The sequence below is a fragment of the Hemitrygon akajei genome, chromosome 1, assembly GCF_048418815.1.
Source record: "Hemitrygon akajei chromosome 1, sHemAka1.3, whole genome shotgun sequence".
Taxonomy (NCBI): domain Eukaryota; kingdom Metazoa; phylum Chordata; class Chondrichthyes; order Myliobatiformes; family Dasyatidae; genus Hemitrygon; species Hemitrygon akajei.
In genome coordinates, this window is record NC_133124.1 from 191,816,962 (window position 1) to 191,833,983 (window position 17,022).

The following is a 17,022-nucleotide window of genomic DNA, read 5'->3' on the forward strand; positions in this document are numbered from 1 at the left end:
ATGAAATAATAACTTGCCCATCATTCCTGCTTACTAATTGCCCCAAGTTCTTGCCAGAATGTACACCATTGTACACACAGCGTGTTTTGTTTGGCACAAATTGCGGTTTCTTCATGTGAAACAGCTTTCGCTCAGAGCAAACGTTGAAAGGCAATTAAAGTGCTCAGAGTCAGGGCCATTTGTCTCATCAGGCAGTGCACTTTCATTTAATTATCTTTCATCGATGACCTTACAAGCCGGGTATATTTTTAGAATTGCAAATGAGACAACTGAATCTGACGGCAAGTGCTCCCCATTAGCTTTGATAGGGGATGAGTTAAAGAGGAACAGGCATCCTTCAGAGGGGTTTAGGTTACTGGCAAGTGCCGATAGGAAATAACAAGGAGATCACTAGAACAGTTGAGTCTGGAGAGGACATGTATGTTGAGAAAGGTCCTTATCACAGTACAAGGGAAATGTGGGGTGATGAAATGGATTTTAAGCTTTTGATTCTGACTTGATGTAGACCCACCAGAGTTAATTAGTGACAAGCACAACTGACTTAGCAAGCCAGGCAGCATCAATGGAGGAAACAACAATGACCCTTAACTTTAGTCAGAGGGTGGTAAATCTGTGGAATTTGTTGCCACGAGTGGCAGTGGAGACCAAATCATTGGGTGCATTTAAGGCAGAGATAGATAGGTTCTTGATTAGCCAGGACATCAAAGGGTATAGGGAGAAGTCTGGGGAGTGGGGATAACTGGAAGAATTGGATCAGTCATGATTGAAAGGGCCAAATGGCCTACTTTTGCTCTTATATCTGATGGTCTTATCAGGCACAGATGGTTAGCCCTCTGGTCAAAGGGAGGAATTACTTATCTAAAACATCTGCCAAGCCCTTTCAAATAAAACCAAGACTCATTAAAGACCACAGTACAAGAGGGAAGTTGATTACCTCTTTTGACCCAACTCTATCCTTTCCTTTAAAAAGAGACCTAAGGGGCAACTTTATATAGATGGTGGTTTGTATATGGAGTGAGCTTTTGGTGGAAGTTTATTTAAAAACATTGAACAAGTTTGGTATATGTATAGGAATGGTTCAGAAGGACATTGGCCAAACTTGGACGATTGGGACTAGCTTTGATAAGAGTCTTGGTAAGCATGGATGAGTTTGACTGGAAGGCCTGTTCCGTGCTGTACAACTCCATGCCTCCGACCCAATATTTATCTCTTCGTGGATCTTTTAATTAATGGCATGATTAATTAAAAATAAACTTCTATTCAGATTCATTTACTTAACTTAAAAATATAAAACAGAAACTTGCTTTGTAAGGGTAATGTTGAAAGAAAATGAAGTAAATGTCTGCTGAGACTTATCATCCCTCTGAGCTCTCCAATTGCCTTGAAGATGTTTTCTCTGCCTATTTAAGCTACACTGACTTTCAATAACAAGTTCTTTCAGCACCTTTTCTACAGGGCATTTTGTTTTACCCTTTTCCTGTCTGTATACATTCTGCCCTCCTGAACATGGTCAAATGTGTCAGAGCTACACCAGGCACATGTCACACAATTGTCACACCTTATCCCATCTGCCACGTGTTCACTCTGTTAGAGAAACTCCCTTGGTTTCTCCCTCATTTCACTGCTACCCTGACAAATTTAATTCTTTCTCAGTTCTGATGAAGGGCTCTTCACCTAAAGCACTGGCTGTTTCCTTCTCCACAGATGCTGCCTGACCTGTTGAGTTTTCCTAGCATTTGTTATTTCCTGTTATTTTCCCTCCCCATTCTACCGGCTTGTGCTGGGCAGATCCCAACATTGCATAGTCATTACACAGGACCAGCAGTTGAATGTGTTGTCCTCAGTAATTAATTTACAAAGATCGTAAGATATAGGAGCAGAATTAGGCCATTTGGCCCATTGATATTGCTCTACCATTCAATCATGGCTGATTTATTTTCTGTCTCAATCCCTGTGTCCTGCCTTCTCACCATAACGTTTGATGCCTTTATAAATCAAGACATATCACCTATTTTAAATGTACCCAATGACTTGGCCTCCACAGCCTGTGGCATTGAGTTCCACAGATTTACCACTCTCTGGCTAAAGAAATTCCTCCACATCTCTATTCTGAGGCTGTAGCCTCTAGTCCTAGGTTCTTCCACTACAGGAGATGTCCTCTCCACAACCACTCTATCCAGACCTTTCGATATTTGGTTTGTTTCAATGAGGTCCTCCTCATTCTTCTAACAAAAAGTACAGGCCCAGAGCCATCAAATGTTCCTCATACATTAACCCTTCATTCCCAGGACAATTTTCATAAACCTACTCTGGATCCAACCCAATGCCAGCACATCCTGTCTTAAATATGGAGACCAAAGATCATTCTTTCAGAGACCATCCCCAGTTCTCCACATCTCTCACTCACCTTTCCTCCCACTAAAATCCCACAGAGACATAGATTGGATGTAGGCTCTTTGGCCCAGCTAGTCTATGCTGACCAGGATTCCCATCTAAGCTAGTCCCATTTGGCCTTGTTTGGTCCATTTCTTGCTTATCTACATTTACCTGTCCCAGTATCTTTTCAATGTTATTAATATACCTGCCTTACCACTTCTTTTGGCAGCTCGTAACATGCATGGACCACCATTTAGGAGAAAAAGTTGCCCCTCAGGTTCCTATTAAATCTCTTCTTTCTCACCCTCAAACTATACCCTCTTTGAAAAAGACTGTGCATTGATGATATCTATTCCCCTCAAGATTTTATACACCTCTTTAGGATCACCCCTTTCTCCTACATTATAATGAAGATAGTCCCAACCTGTTCAACCTTCCTCCATACCTTAGTCCCTTGCAACATCCTCGTAAACTTTCTCGGCACTTCTTCCCACAATGGCATCTTTCCTACAGGCAAGTTACCAGAACTAAACATAATACTGGTAAGGTGACCTCACCCTCACTTGTTTCTCTTTCTTTTCCATTTCTGACAAAGTGATTGTCCAAGCCATTGTCTCTTTCTACAGGCACTGCCTGAGTTGCTGAGATTTTACAACACGTCATTTTTTTTCAGATTTCCAGCACCTTCAGTTTTCTTTGAACTTTACAATTTGCTCTGCAAGCTCCCACAAACAATAATGCAATAACCTGCCTCTTTGTGAGGGCCGTGGATGACTAAGTATTGCCCACAACCTCCAATGTGCATTTCCTCTCCTCTCCTTCAAAACAGAGCCCTGAGGGCCTTAATGTTGTGATTTAACAGTTTGTCCGGTAGAACAAGTCAGCACTCCCCTGAAATGAAGCTCCTGAAGTGAAGCTGCTCCAGGAGGAGTTAAGTATTTCAGATAATGTCAGACAAAACCCCAAATGTAGAATTAGGTGGGGGAGATTTGGGAATTTGAGGCAGATTGGCTCATATTACAGCCAAGTCATTTTTTCCCCGCATATCTACTCTATTCATAGAATATGTCAATATCTGAGGCAGGAAATCCGCTAAATGGTGAATTTTAGAGTGCAGTTCTCGGGGAACCTATTAATGAAAGGGTATGACCAGATCTTGGCCAGAACTCTCTCAGTCAGCACAGAGGGATAGTTTCTGTACCGGGGAAAAGTGCGACTGCATTCACAGAACCAACTGGTGTGGGATGTTACTTTGCAGTGATCAGAGGCTGGAACTGTGCTGGCATGCAATGAGGTTCTAGCTTTTTGTCCATAGTCTCTCACATTCCATGCCAACAGTTCATCCTGTTCTTTTTGCCTCTTCAAGCTTACTTACCTGCATGTTGCCTAAAATCCCAGGTCGGACAAGATCTTGCACTCGTAATACAGAACGATGAGATTTGACTGTTCTCCTGTATTTTTTTTCTCTCTCTCTCTTTCTCTCCCTCCCTTTTATCTTTCTCTTCGAAGGAATGCTTGCCGGGTGAAGAAGTATGAAAACCAGTCTCTGGTGTTGGATGTGTGCCCTCAGGTAATCTTCTTCGTTCAGCTAACCCCGCTACAACATGGGCGATAAAGGAAATGCCCTTCGGTCACATGTCGCTGCGGCGCTGCTCCAACGCCGTGGCAACCCGGCTCGCACCGTGTGCCTGCAAAGTTGGTCCTCTGCTTTTTGAATTTACATAGTCGTGTCGGCTCAGGTGGACTACACGGCCCATTCAGTGTGGCCGCCTGCCTCTTCCCCTCTGCTATCAGATTTCTGAAAGGTCCGTGGACTCTGTTATTCCTCTGTTGCACTGTATAGTTTTGTAACTTTCAGATCTTGCACAAAACAACAAATTTCACAGCATGCAGCATGTCAGTGATAATAAACCTGCTTGCGATTCAGAAGTGCGTGAGTTATTAGTGGCGAGGGGGGTTAGCGCAATGCTCTTACGGTTCGGAGTGTCCTGGAATTATGAGTTCAATTCCCGTCGCTGCCCGTAAGGAGTTTGTGTGTTCTTCCCATGAACTGTGTGGGTTTCCCCCGGGTGCTCCGGTTTCCTCCCACAATCCCAAAGACGTATTGGTTGGTAGATTAAATGAGTCATTGTAAATTCTCCTTTGTTAAATAGGTGGGTTGCTGCTCAGCGTGGCTCGTTGGGCAGAAGGGCTTGTTCCACGCTGTATCTGTAAATAGCCTGTACAGTCCAGTGTAACGCTGCGCAAATGTTATTGGGAATGTCTCACGTCCATAACTCTGGCTAACTCAGGAGGTCAGGTGGAATCTGTAGAAAGAAAAACAGCGTTGATACGTCAGATTACCGATCAGTTAGTTGTCACGTACACCAGGATGTGAAGATCATTTCTTGTGTGAAGCTCGCAGGGTGGAGGTGGTGGTGGTTGTAAATCATGCCTGACAAGGTCAGGAAGCCTGCGCGGGCAGTGACAAGCAAAGCTGACTCAGCAAGCCAGTCGGTATCAATGGGGGAAGAAATGATGACCCTTCACTTTAGTCAGAGGGTGGTAAATCTGTGGAATTTGTTGCCACGAGCAGCTGTGGAGACCAAGTCACTGGGTGCATTTAAGGCAGAAATTGATAGGATCTTGATTAGCCAGGGCATCAAAGGTTGTGGGGATGACTGGAAGAATTGGATCTGCCATGATTGAATGGCAGAGCAGACTCGATGGGCCAAATGGCCTACTTCTGCTCTTATATTTTGTGGTCTTATGAACGGTCTTTAAAGTGGACAACCCATTGGTTGCTGTGGGGCAGTTCCACTGTGGACCTCAGACGTCTGGGTCCAGTGGTATGAACAAGCGTCACCAACTGGGGTCTTCCTTGGTTGCAGTAGATGACCATGACATCTTCCTGGCCTTGCCAAGTACAATAGACAGGTACTTTATTGATCTCAAAGGAAATTACAGTGTCACAGTCACATTACAAGTGGACAGATACACAAATATTAGAAGAAGTAAGAAAGAATAAAAAATAAGTTACCTCAAACAATCTAGCAGGAGGGATCATCACTTCCCCGGCTATAGGCTGACTCATTATAGAACCTAATGGCCAAGGGTAAGAATGACCTCCTATAACATTCTTTGGGGCAGCGCAGTTGTCTTAGTCTATTACTAAAAGTGCTCCTCTCTTCAGCCAAGGCGGCATGCAGAGAGTGAGGAACATTGTCCGGAATTGCCAGGGTTTTCCATAGGGTCCTCTCTTCTACCTTTGTTCAATGTACAAATACCATCTCTGTAGCTGTTGTCCATGGTTGCCTGAAAGTGAAGATACAAGTAGCTGGGATGGTAAGGAACATGTACTTCCTCAGTTGAGGCACTGAGTATGAGTCAGGAGGTCATTTTGCATTTGTATAAAACTTTGGTTAGGCTACACGGAGCATTGGGTGCAGTCCTGGCTGCCCCATCAGAGGAAGGATATGGAAAGGGCATAGAAGAGGTTTACTGGGATGTTTCCTGGATTTGGGTGTTTTGTATTTCTATGGAGCATGTTGCTAATTTGTGCATTTGCGTTTGGTGTGGGTGCCTTAATTATTTAGTCGGTCGCCTTCCTGTTGTGATTCCATGTGCTGTGACTAGGTAGGGACCATGTTTGAAAGGGCAATATCTCTGTTACATCCTTGCTGCCTCTTTACTGAATATTGTGATCCAGGGTTCCAATGCAATAACCTTGACCCAGTAATCGGCGTTATGTGGTATCAATCTCAGAAAAGTGTTCAGACACCAAAGCGAGGGTAAGTAGGTAGATTTTAAGGTGGGTGTTAAACAAAGTTAACGATAGTGAGGCTGAGGGTTTCAAAGCTATGGATATAGGTAGTGGAAAGGAAAATGTGATTGACAGTAGGCACACAAGTGGACAGTAAGACCACACCTTTTCTTTTGTAAAACCAAACAAGCCAATAAAACAAGGTGCAGAGGGACTCGGGAATCTTCCTGCAAGACTCCCAGAAGGTTAATTTACAGGTCCAGTCTATGGTAAAGAAGGCAAATGCAATGTTGGCATTTATTTCAACTGGAATAGAATATACGAGCAAGGATATTATGCTGAGGCTTTATAAGACACTAGTCAGGCTGCACTTGGAGTATTGTCAACAGCTATGGACCCCTTATCTTAGAAAGGATGTAATATCATTGCAGAGAGTCCAGAGGAGGATAATTCTGGGAATGAAGGGGTTAACATAAGAGGAGCGTTTGGCAGCTTTGCGCCTGTAATCACTCGAACTTAGAAGAATGTGGGGTGGGGGGGGGGGGATCTCATTGAAACCTACTGAACGTTGAAAGGATGTGGAGAGGATGTTTCCTATGGTGGGAGTGTCAGCCTCAAAACTGAGGGGTGAACAGAGCTAAGGAGGATTTATTTTAGCGAGAGAGTAGTGAATCTGTGGAATGCTCTGCCATAGCTTGCAGTGGAGGCCAAGTCCGTGGGTATATTTAAGGAGGAAGTTGATAGCTTCCTGATCGGTCAGGCCATCAAAGGATATGGCGAGAAGGCATGTGTATGGAGTTGAGTGGGATCCGGGATCAGCCATGATGGAATGGTGGAGCAGACTTGATGGGCTGAATGGTCTAATTCTGTTCCTATGTGTAAACAAACCATACTTACACCTTTAATTTGTGTCACTGGGGCAAGCAGTGACCCAGCAATTTGGGTGGTGGTTGGGGGACAGCATAACAGTGGCAAAGGCAGTGTTTATTGCATCCTCTAATTGTCCTTGAGAAGCTGATGGTGATTCCGCAGTGTGGAAGGGAGGTCCAAGTCTTGGATCTACTGACGGAGAAGGAGCGACGATGTGAGGGTGTGTGCGGTTTGGTGTTCTGTTGCAACCGCTGCCCTTCTCTTTGCTTTTGGGAGTATTGGCTTTGGGCAGCTGTCAAATGACCAGGCAAGTGATCTTGGTAGGGAGGGAGATTTTGACAAAGTTGAAGTGGAGGAGAACTTGGATGGCCAAATTTGGAGGAAGGAAATGACCTGAAGGGGCCGGGATGAGCGAGGATGAGAGGTTTGGAGTCGCGCAACACGAATGGGCCAGGGTGAGTCTTCGCCAAGAGTTTCCACAAAAGAGCATCGAACAGTCCAGCACAGGAACAGGCCATTTGGCCCATGATGTCTGTGCAGAAGACGATGCCAGATCAAATAAACTTAACTGCCTGCAGTTAATGGGTCTCTATCTGCCCATTGGCTGCATGTACCTATCTACCTGCCCCAAACACTGCTATCAATCTGCTTCTCCCAACAGTCCTGGAAAACCATTCCAAGCATCCACCACTCTGTGTAAAAAAAAAAGTAACTTACCTTGGACATTTCTTTAAACGTTCCCCCTCTCATCTGAAATGTCTGTCCACGTGGGTGGCCTTTATGATATATGATGTCTCACCAAAGTGGGATCAGGATTCTGTAGTGGTATTGCCATTGTCCTGTGACCTTTGCCCCCATCGACTAATCCTCTGACCTCAGTTAGGGTCAGAGCTGTTGTAGCTGCAGACAAGTCCCAATGCCCTCTGACATTTTCCGCTGGGGTGACTTGAGTACCTCTTGGGAGACCTTGAAGCCAAACACTGGAGATTTGATTTTGTTTTGTGTACAGTATTGTATTTCACATCAATGCTTATCATTAGTCAAACAAGCCCTGACTCCTGTGAAACCAACAGCTTTCATCTGAACCTAATTCCTGGCCAAATAGTCAAAAATTGGCTTGGACCTGGAGATCAAAACTGTCAGGGGATCTAATGTGGGAAAGCGATAAGGTTTTGTCGTGCTCTGGAATTCAACTACGGATCAGTGTTGGGTAAATTGTTGAATGTCAGGCAGTCCAGCTGAAATTTGTTATCGAATGACTGGGAGAGGGACCGAGGGCCCAGGGAACAACACACACAGCATGGAAAATTTACGCGCCATTCCGTGCATACAAGGCAGCCACAGACTTGAACTTGCTGCCAGTTATTGAATGCGTTGTGCGGTATTTTGTTGAACTGTGGCTGTTCCGTTGATGTTTTACTGGAAGCACGGGATCTGTAGGTGGAATTTTCCTGGCAAGCGTGTCACAGCTAACGCAGTTTTCAGATAGCTGTCTGATCCCGGCGGACACGAGGTGCCTTGCGCTCCCTTCCCAACAGCGTTGCGGGCAGCCCCGCGCCTCGCGGCCTGCAGCAGTTTGAGAAGGCAGCTCAAAACCGCCAACTCGCGGGCAACGAGGGAGGGGAAGATAAATGCTGGTTCAGCCTGTGAAGCCCAAGGCCCTGGTGTGAATATGATAAACAGTTATTGCAGCAAAGCCTGAATCTGCAGCTTGAGGGTGTGGTAAAGATGCTCTCACAGTGTTGTTCGGAAGCAATGTTTCCTAGTTGGTATGTGGACTGGAGGTGGTGCCACTTCCCTATGCCTGCTGTCTTTGTCCTCCGGGTTGTGGGGGTGGGGGGGTGGGGGGAGTACATCCCTGATCTCAACTGCTTCCTCTTTACCTGGACGTCAAGTGTCTATAGATGTCGATTGGCCTTCACCTTTCACCCAATCGGCTCCTGCATCCAGTATTTCATCCTTTGCCGTTTCTGCTAGCGCCAGTAGGATCCTGCCAGTGGCCTCATCTACCCCCCCTCCACCCTTGTCTGCATTCTACGCAGACCACTCTCTGTGAATCATGCCCTCCCACCCTCTCTTCCCGTTCCCTGGCAATTTCCCCTACAAGTTCAGGATGTGCAGCCCTTGTCCCTCAACCTCCTTCACCACCAGCTCCTCCAACGTACAGAAACTCAACAAGGAAAAGGAACTGTCACCATCTCCCCCAACAGATGCTGCTCGACCTGCTGAGTTCCTCCATTAGATTGTTGCTCCTGATTCCCATACCTGCAGTTTCTTGTACCTCCTGTCACCTGTAGCTCTGCTTCACCCCTCCCTGTCACTGGCGCTTTTCCCTCCGCGCACTCAGCCCCGATGCAGGATCTTGACCTCTCTTCCCCACCTCAACGCCCAGCATTTTCTACCCCGAATCCAAGATGGGATGCATTGGCATTGGAGGCGGTCCGGGGGATGTTTCTGAGAATGATCTTGGGAATTAGAGAGCATTCGATGACTTGCTGAAGTTTGGAGGAATGAGTTAGTTTCTGCCTGTTGCGCCACTGGCATTGAGGGCACTGATGAAGGTGCTGGGGCATTTCTCTGTTGTGCCCCAGGTGTGGCGCAGGCTCCTCACATTTCTGCCTCCGTGGTACGATGCCAAGTTGTCTTCGGTCTCCTTCGTTTCCACCGTCGTTTAGGAGTCCAGTGAAGTGCTGTCTTGATGATGGAGTTGGTGATGATGATCTTAGAAAAATGAGGGGGAATCTTACTGAAACCTAAGAAATATTGAAAGGCTTACATAGAGTGGACATTCAAAGGATGTCTCCTATTTTAGTTGGAGATACAGCCTGGAATCGGCCCTTCAACCATCAAGCAACCTTCCCCCCTCCCCCCCCCCCCCCCATGACCCCGACGTAACCCTAACCTAATCATGAGACAATTTGCAATGACCAATTAACCTATCTGGTACGTCTTTGGACTGTGGGAGGAAACTGGATCTCCCAGGGAAAACCCACACATTTCCGGGGAGGAGACTCCTTACAGAGGATTGAACTCTGAACTCTGACACCCGAGCTGTGATAGGGTCGTGCTAACTGCCTCGCTACCATGGCGCCCATATGGAAATGGGATGGAAAATAAGAGAAAGGGAAGGGGAAGGAGAACTGATCAGAAGTTGAAGACATCAAGGAGGTTGGGGCAGGGGAAACCTATCGAATATTGAAAGGCCTAGATGGAGAGAACATGGAGAGGATGTTTCCTATAGCGAGCGAGTCTAGGACTAGAGGGCACAGCCTCAGAGTACAAGGATGTGTGTTTCAAACAGATTTTTTTTAGCCAAAGTGTGGTGAATCTGTAGAATTCATTGCCACAGATGGTTGTGAAGGCCAAGTCATTGGGTGTATTTAAAGCAGAGTTTGATTAGTAAGGATGTCAAAGGTCATGGGAGAAGGCAGTAGACTGGGGTTGAGAGGGATAATTAATCAGCCATGATCAAATGGTGGAGCAGATTTAAAGTACTGAAAGGCCAAATTCTGCTCTTATGGCTTTATGGTTTTATTCTGGTACGGTACGTGGAGTCTCTTGTGTTTCGGCAGTCAGTCTTGGTTTCCAGCTGCCCCCTGCTGGAAAGCAGTGTAAATGCGACACAGAGAACCTGCCTCCTCTGAACCCCATGCAGAAAACATATCGGATAGATTTGACGTGTTCAGAATAAACTTCCACCTTATAGCGGATCCAGGATAGATTTGGGCAACATTTAGTAGAGCTCCAGCAGCCCAGATTCAATGGGTGGTGCACTAGTGTAACGGTTAATATGACACTTTACGGTACAAGTGATCACCGATCGGGATTGAGTACCAGCCTGTCTGTAAGCAGTTTGTATGTTCTCTCCATGACCACGTAGGTTCCCTCCAAGTGCTCCAGTTTCCAACTACATGCCAAAGAGGTGTTGGTCGTTGATGCAAATGACACGTTTCACTGTATGTTTTGAGTTTTCAATGCACATGGAAAAATAAATGTAATCTCTCCCTCTCCCCTTCACTCTCCCCACCTCTCCCCCTCCCTCTCTCTCCCTCTCTCTCTCTCCAAAATTGTGGTTTCCACCCAAATCCCATCATTATGTGGGTAGGTTAATTGGCTGCTGTAAATTGTGCCTAGCGTGTAGATGAGTTACAGAATCCGGGGAAAATTGACGGATATGTGGGGAGAATAAAAAATGGGTTAACCTGCTCCCTGTGTTGCAAGTATGTCCTCCTTCAAACTGGGAGATCAGACCTGAACACATTGTGTGCTTTCACTCGGCTCTTTCGCAATTCCAGTTAGTTATCTTTAGCCATGTCACGAGGACCAGTAAGACCTTTGTCTTCCTAATTGTCTGGCTTACCTACGTATTGTCTTGCACACAGAGGACACCCATGTTGCTCTGAACACACCACCTTTCCGCCTGTCACTATTGAAAAATGCGGTATATTCAGTCCTTTTCTACCATATTCCTTCTGATGGCCCCGCCTCTTCTTTTAACCTCTTTGTGTCCTTGAAGCCCCTCACTCACAGCCCAAATGCTGCCCTGCTTAGTGGCGTCAGCAAGCTACATGTTTTAGACTTGTTCCGGTCCTTGTGGTGAGCTGGGTCACGGACTCCCAGTCCAGCATGGCGTATTTATTCCTGCATGGCTTTCTGTCCGTCAACCAATCTTTAATCCATCCCAGTATGTTAACCCCACGGTCGTGGTGAACTTTTGCCACTGCTGTATGAACAACTGGAGGATGATCATGGCCAGGCTTATGGGCTGTTTATTCCTTAATGGCGCATACTGGGGAATAATTATCAGCCAGGCCACCTAAGGTAGCACCCTCTCTTTGCAACAGTATTTCTTAGATTCACTTCAGGTAGCAGGTAGAGCCTCGTCCTAACATTTCGTCTGGAGTACGGCAGATCTGACAGTGGTAACTTCCCTGAGCACCTGACTGGAGGGCCAAATAGCTCAAGTGTCTGGACCGGGACTTGAACGGAGAACCTGGTGATTCTCAGTATGAGGCACCAAGCCATGGCTAAGTCCAGAGTCAGCGTCGTTTCTTTAGCACGTCATTTCACTGCTTTAAGTAGAGTGCAGGGGTGGGCCAGCAACACAGAGGCTGTGAGGAATTTGAATTCTGAATAATAATCCGGAATTTAAAACAAGATAGTCCCAGTAATAATGACCATGGAACTAACAGATTGTTATTAACAAAATAAGCTGAATTTCAGGGTTGTATATAGCGACATATGCAGTATGTGCTTTAATAATAAATTTATTTTGATCTTGGAACTTGGAACTTTAGGTTAAGGGTAAAGTTGACTACCATTTTCCAGCAAGGGTTAAGGTGATTTTAGACCCACGGGAGTGTGATTGATTCGTTGGAAAGACACTGAGAGAGGATGTGCTGGTATTGGAGAGGGTCCAGAGGAAGTTCATGAGAATGATCCCAGAAATGAGATGGTTAACATCTGAGGAGCTTTAGATGGCTCTGGGCCTGTACTCACTGGAGGTTAGAAGAATGGGGTGGTGGGGGGGGGGGATCTCAGTGAAGCCTATCAAATATTAAAAAAGCCTAGGATGAATGTGGGGAAGATGTTTCCGATAGTGGGGGAGTATAAGAGCAAAGGGCGCAGCCTCAGAATATCCCTTTAGAAAAGAAATGAGGAATTTCTTCAGCTGGCCAGTGGTGAATCTGTGAAATTCATTGCCACAGACAGTTGTGAAGGCCAAGTCATTGGGTATATTTAAACTGGAGGTTGATAGGTTCTGGATTAGTAAGGGTGTCAAAGGGGAGAAGGCGGGATTATGGGGTTGAGAGGGGTGATAAATAAGCCACGATTCTGCTCCTATGTCTTATGGTTTTAGAGGCCGCAGACTGGAGCAGCAAGTAATCCCCTGGAGGGATTCAGCGGGTCAGGCAGCATCTGGTGAGAAAGGGCTTGTCAACATGGTAGCGTAATGGTTAGCGCGACGCAACCACTGCTCGGGGTGCCAGAGTTCAGAGTTCAATTCCGACGCCATCTGGAAGACGTTTGTATGTTCTCCCTGTGACTGCGTGAGTTTCTTCCGGGTGCTCCAGTTTCCTCCCACAGACGAGGCAGTCAGTAGGTTAATGGGTCACTGTAAATTGCCCTGTGATTAGGCTAGGGTTAAACATGTGGGTTGCTGGGTGTTGCAGTTCGTTGGACCGGAAGGGCCTGGTCCACGCTGTATCTCTAAATAAACATCTCGGGTTGGAACCCTGGATCAGGACTCAGAGCCGATGCAGGGTTTTGACCTGAGGTGCTGACAGTTCCTTCCTCCCCCGCAGATGCTGCTGGACCCTCTGAGTTCCTCCAGCAGATTGCTTGATAGAATCCTAAACTGCACTCTGCAAAAGCTCGGCGAGCACGAGTGGCAGAGGTCCAAGGAGGCAGCTCACCGCCACCGTTAGGGTGCCGCTGGGGCTGAGCAACAAACAGTGGCCTTGTCAGAGGCATCCCACATCCTTTGAGCGATTAAAAGCAGCTATCTGCATGGTTTTGGTTTTGTATAACGAAGGCCTGGAGACTGGGCTGATGCAGAGTAACGTCATTCAAGGTAAGTTGATTTGGTCGTCTCTGACAAAGAAAGGCAGCCTTTGTCAGTGCTTTGACCATAATACCACCGCCCCCCTCCCCCTTCCCTTTGATCCTCACTGAGGACTACACAGACTAATCAGGTCAGCTCTATCTTCATCATAGACCCATCTCCAAACAAAAAGACCACTTCCTGACTATTCAGGCAGATAAAAGCGCCTGCTGCTTGCATTCAGCTCAAAGAATTTGGCAAGCAGAAGTTTCTAGAAAATAAGTTTCTTTTTGCTGCTGTTTGCGAGAAGCAAACAGAAACAAAACATAAACAGACTACTGGAACTATTCAGGTGGTATCTGCAGAGAGGGCAAGTGAGTGAATGAAGGGACATTTAACAGTTTCTTCCTCTGCAGATACTGCCTGACTTGCAAAGTATTTCACAGTTTCAGATTAACGGTGTGCCCACTTAAGGTGGAAATGAGGCAATGTATTTTCTCTCTGATGAGTATGAATTTTTAGAACCTCCAGAGGGTGGTGGGGTTCTTGGTTAACGCAGGAATAAGCAGAGAGCAAGAGGTTGGTGACGGCGTACAGCTCTGACGGAGGGTCTCAAGCTGAAACGTCGGAATCTGAATCTGGTTTATTGTCAGTAATGCAAGTCATGAAATTTGTTGCTTTGTGAGGAATAGGCATTCATTAGTCTCGAGAGACCATGGATTTGCACCTTGGAAAGTCTCCAGGGCGCAGGCCTGGGCAGGGTTATATGGGAGACCGGCAGTTGCCCAAGCCTTCCCCTCTCCACGCCACCGATGTTGTCCAAGGGAAGGGCAAGGGCCGATACAGCTTGGCATGGTGTCGTCGCAGAGCAACGTGTGGTTAAGTGCCTTGCTCAAGGACACAACACGCTGCCTTAGCTGAGACTTGAACTAGTGACCTTCAGATCACTAGACCGACGCCTTAACCACTTGGCCTCGGACCAACACATATATAGCAAATTATAATTTAAAAAATGGGTTGCAGGGTGGATAAGTCCTGGTTATGCGACCACCAGCGCCAGGCAGACAATCTCTGAAGTGTATTGATAATGGCCGGGGTCACCTGTCCTGTAAGGGCACTGCCCAGAAGAAGACAATGGCAAACCACTTCTGTAGTAAAAATTGGCAAGAGCATTCTTGATCACAGAAAAACCGTGCCCACCCGCATCATACGGCATGAGCAATAAAAGGTTAAACAGTGCAAAAGAGGAATATGAGGTAGTGTTCACGGATTGTTCAGAAATCTAATGGCCGATGGGAAGAAGCTGTTCCTATAGCGTGAAGTGTGGGTCTTCAGGCTCCTGCCCCCTCCTCCCTGATGGTAGTAATGAGAAGAGGGGATGTCTCAGATTCAGAGCGATCTCTCTGCTTCCACAGCTGCTGCCTCAGCCTCCAGCAACCAAAAACAAAAACAAAAACAAAATGCTGAAGCAAAGCTGAGGGGAGGCAGCATTTTGGAAGGAAATGGAGAGTCAGTGTTGGAGAATAGATGACAGGTCTCGGCCCAAAGCGTTGACTGTTTATTTCCCTCCACAGAAGCTGCCTGACCTGCTGAGTTCCTCCAGCATCTTGTCTTTTGCTCCGGGTTTCCGGAATCTTCCTGCAGCAGCTTGTGTTTTTGGATGAGCGTTCAGAGCAGCCATGACATTACAAAATGGAGGGGACAGGCTTCATTCCCTCTTGCTTGCAGCTGTGTGGTTGTCTAGATACTCCAGCCTTCTCTACGTTCATTTCCCCTATCGAGAGTTCTGCTTTGAGAAGGAAACAAAATAAATCAGAGTCATTGAAGGGTGAATTGTAGGGTCTGGGTGACGTGCGAGAGTCAATGCCTTTCCTCTGGGCTGTTGAGCGACCGTGGACGTTGAGTAACACAGCCCTCTTGTCGACGTTTCAGGATGGTGAGCCCCTCGAAGCATCCTGCATTGGGGATATGGCCCAAAGGGAGGGCCACGCCACCGATGAGGAGAAGCTGGCCTCCACATCGGTGGGCCAGAAGCACGGTGGCACAGAGGGCAAGGCCGAGGTGGAGGAGGACGCCGAGTACTTTGAATGCTCCAGTCTCCCGGCCAACACTGTAAAACCGGAGCCCGCGGCCCCCGAGGAAGGTAAGGCACCCCGTGCGAGGTCATGGAGGTCAGGTTGGGCTGCCTGCCTGATTGTCGGGGCTCTGCTCTGACGACTCAGCTCAGCCATCGCTGATGCCCAGCTCCCGGGTCTGAAGGGAAGGGTTGGGCCATGCACAGCCTTTGAGGGGAACCTGAGACTGGAAACTTGGCAGGAGTACCGCAAAGTATCTCACCTTCCCAAGTGAGTCTTCTGCTAGTTCAGTGTCTTAACCCCTCCCTTCAGGGTTGCCATTCTAAATGGTTTGGAGCTGATCATTGGGCTTTTTGTCAACAGTTCCACTGCCTTCATCAAATTCCAAGTTGAGATTGTCGTCACATGCACGGGAGTAATGAAAAACTTAACTTGCAAAGTTCAAAGTACATTTATTTTCAAAGTATGTGTAAATTATACGACCTCGAGATTCACCTGCTTACAGGCAGCCACAAAGCAAGCAACAAGGCGTAAAACACAGTGCAGCAGCACCACAGCCATGTGGCGGTAGATACGCACAGCACTCACAAAAAAACATTAGTTTAATATAAAGTATGCAAAATTATGCAAGATAGAACACAATTAGAACAAATAAACAGATCTATTTTAGTGCAAAGTGGTCGTAGTGTTTGCAAAACTCTCGTGATTAGGGTTGTCCCAGTTGGTTCAAGAGCCAATTGGTTGAAAGGAAGTAGTTGTTCTTGAAATGGGTAGTGTGGGGCTTCTGTACCTCCTGACAAGTTGAGGCTAAACTGGGGTATGGCCCAGATAGTGGGGATCTCGGAGGGTGGAGGTTGCCTTCATGGAGCGTTGCCTCATGAGGATACTTCCAATAATGGGGAGGGACATGCCCATGATGTGCTTGGCTGAGTTGATACCGTCTGCAGCTTCTTGCGTCCCTGTTCCACTTGAACTGGTGCAGCTGACCTTGATGCAAACGATCAGTAATCACAGGGACCTTTGGCTGACTGGATTGACAGAGATCATCAGGCATCTGACCTCCCTGTTTTAGGCAGGAGTCGACCCCAAGGCAGTGGGAAATCAGATTCTCTCGCCAATAGCAGAGTAGCCTGTTCTGAAAACCGGGGCATCCATTTCACTCATGCTTTCCCTGGCTTGGAAGCAAAATTCACATGAAATAAACGAATTTCAGTCACTGCAAGTACTTCAAAGATCAACATTCAAAGTAAATTTATTATCAGAGTACAGATACGTCACCATATAAGACCATGAGATTCATTGTCTTGCGGGTATATTCAATAACTCCATAGAATAATAACCATAACAGAATCAATGGAAGACTGCGTCAACCGATGTGCAAAAGACAACAAACTGAAAATGCAAAGACAGAAAGA

The 17,022-nt window shown here is 46.7% G+C and overlaps 1 protein-coding gene across 4 annotated transcripts in view; it reads left to right on the forward strand.

Moving 5' to 3' along the window:
• Positions 1–17,022, forward strand: part of tacc1 (transforming, acidic coiled-coil containing protein 1) — a 214,003-nt gene that overhangs the window by 152,909 nt on the left and 44,072 nt on the right. For all 4 annotated transcript variants that reach the window (XM_073058043.1, XM_073058014.1, XM_073058023.1 and 1 more), the window contains 2 exons: positions 3,886–3,946; positions 15,465–15,675. In XM_073058043.1, coding sequence (XP_072914144.1) covers positions 3,886–3,946; positions 15,465–15,675 — 272 coding nt within the window. The remainder of the gene's footprint in view (positions 1–3,885; positions 3,947–15,464; positions 15,676–17,022) is intronic.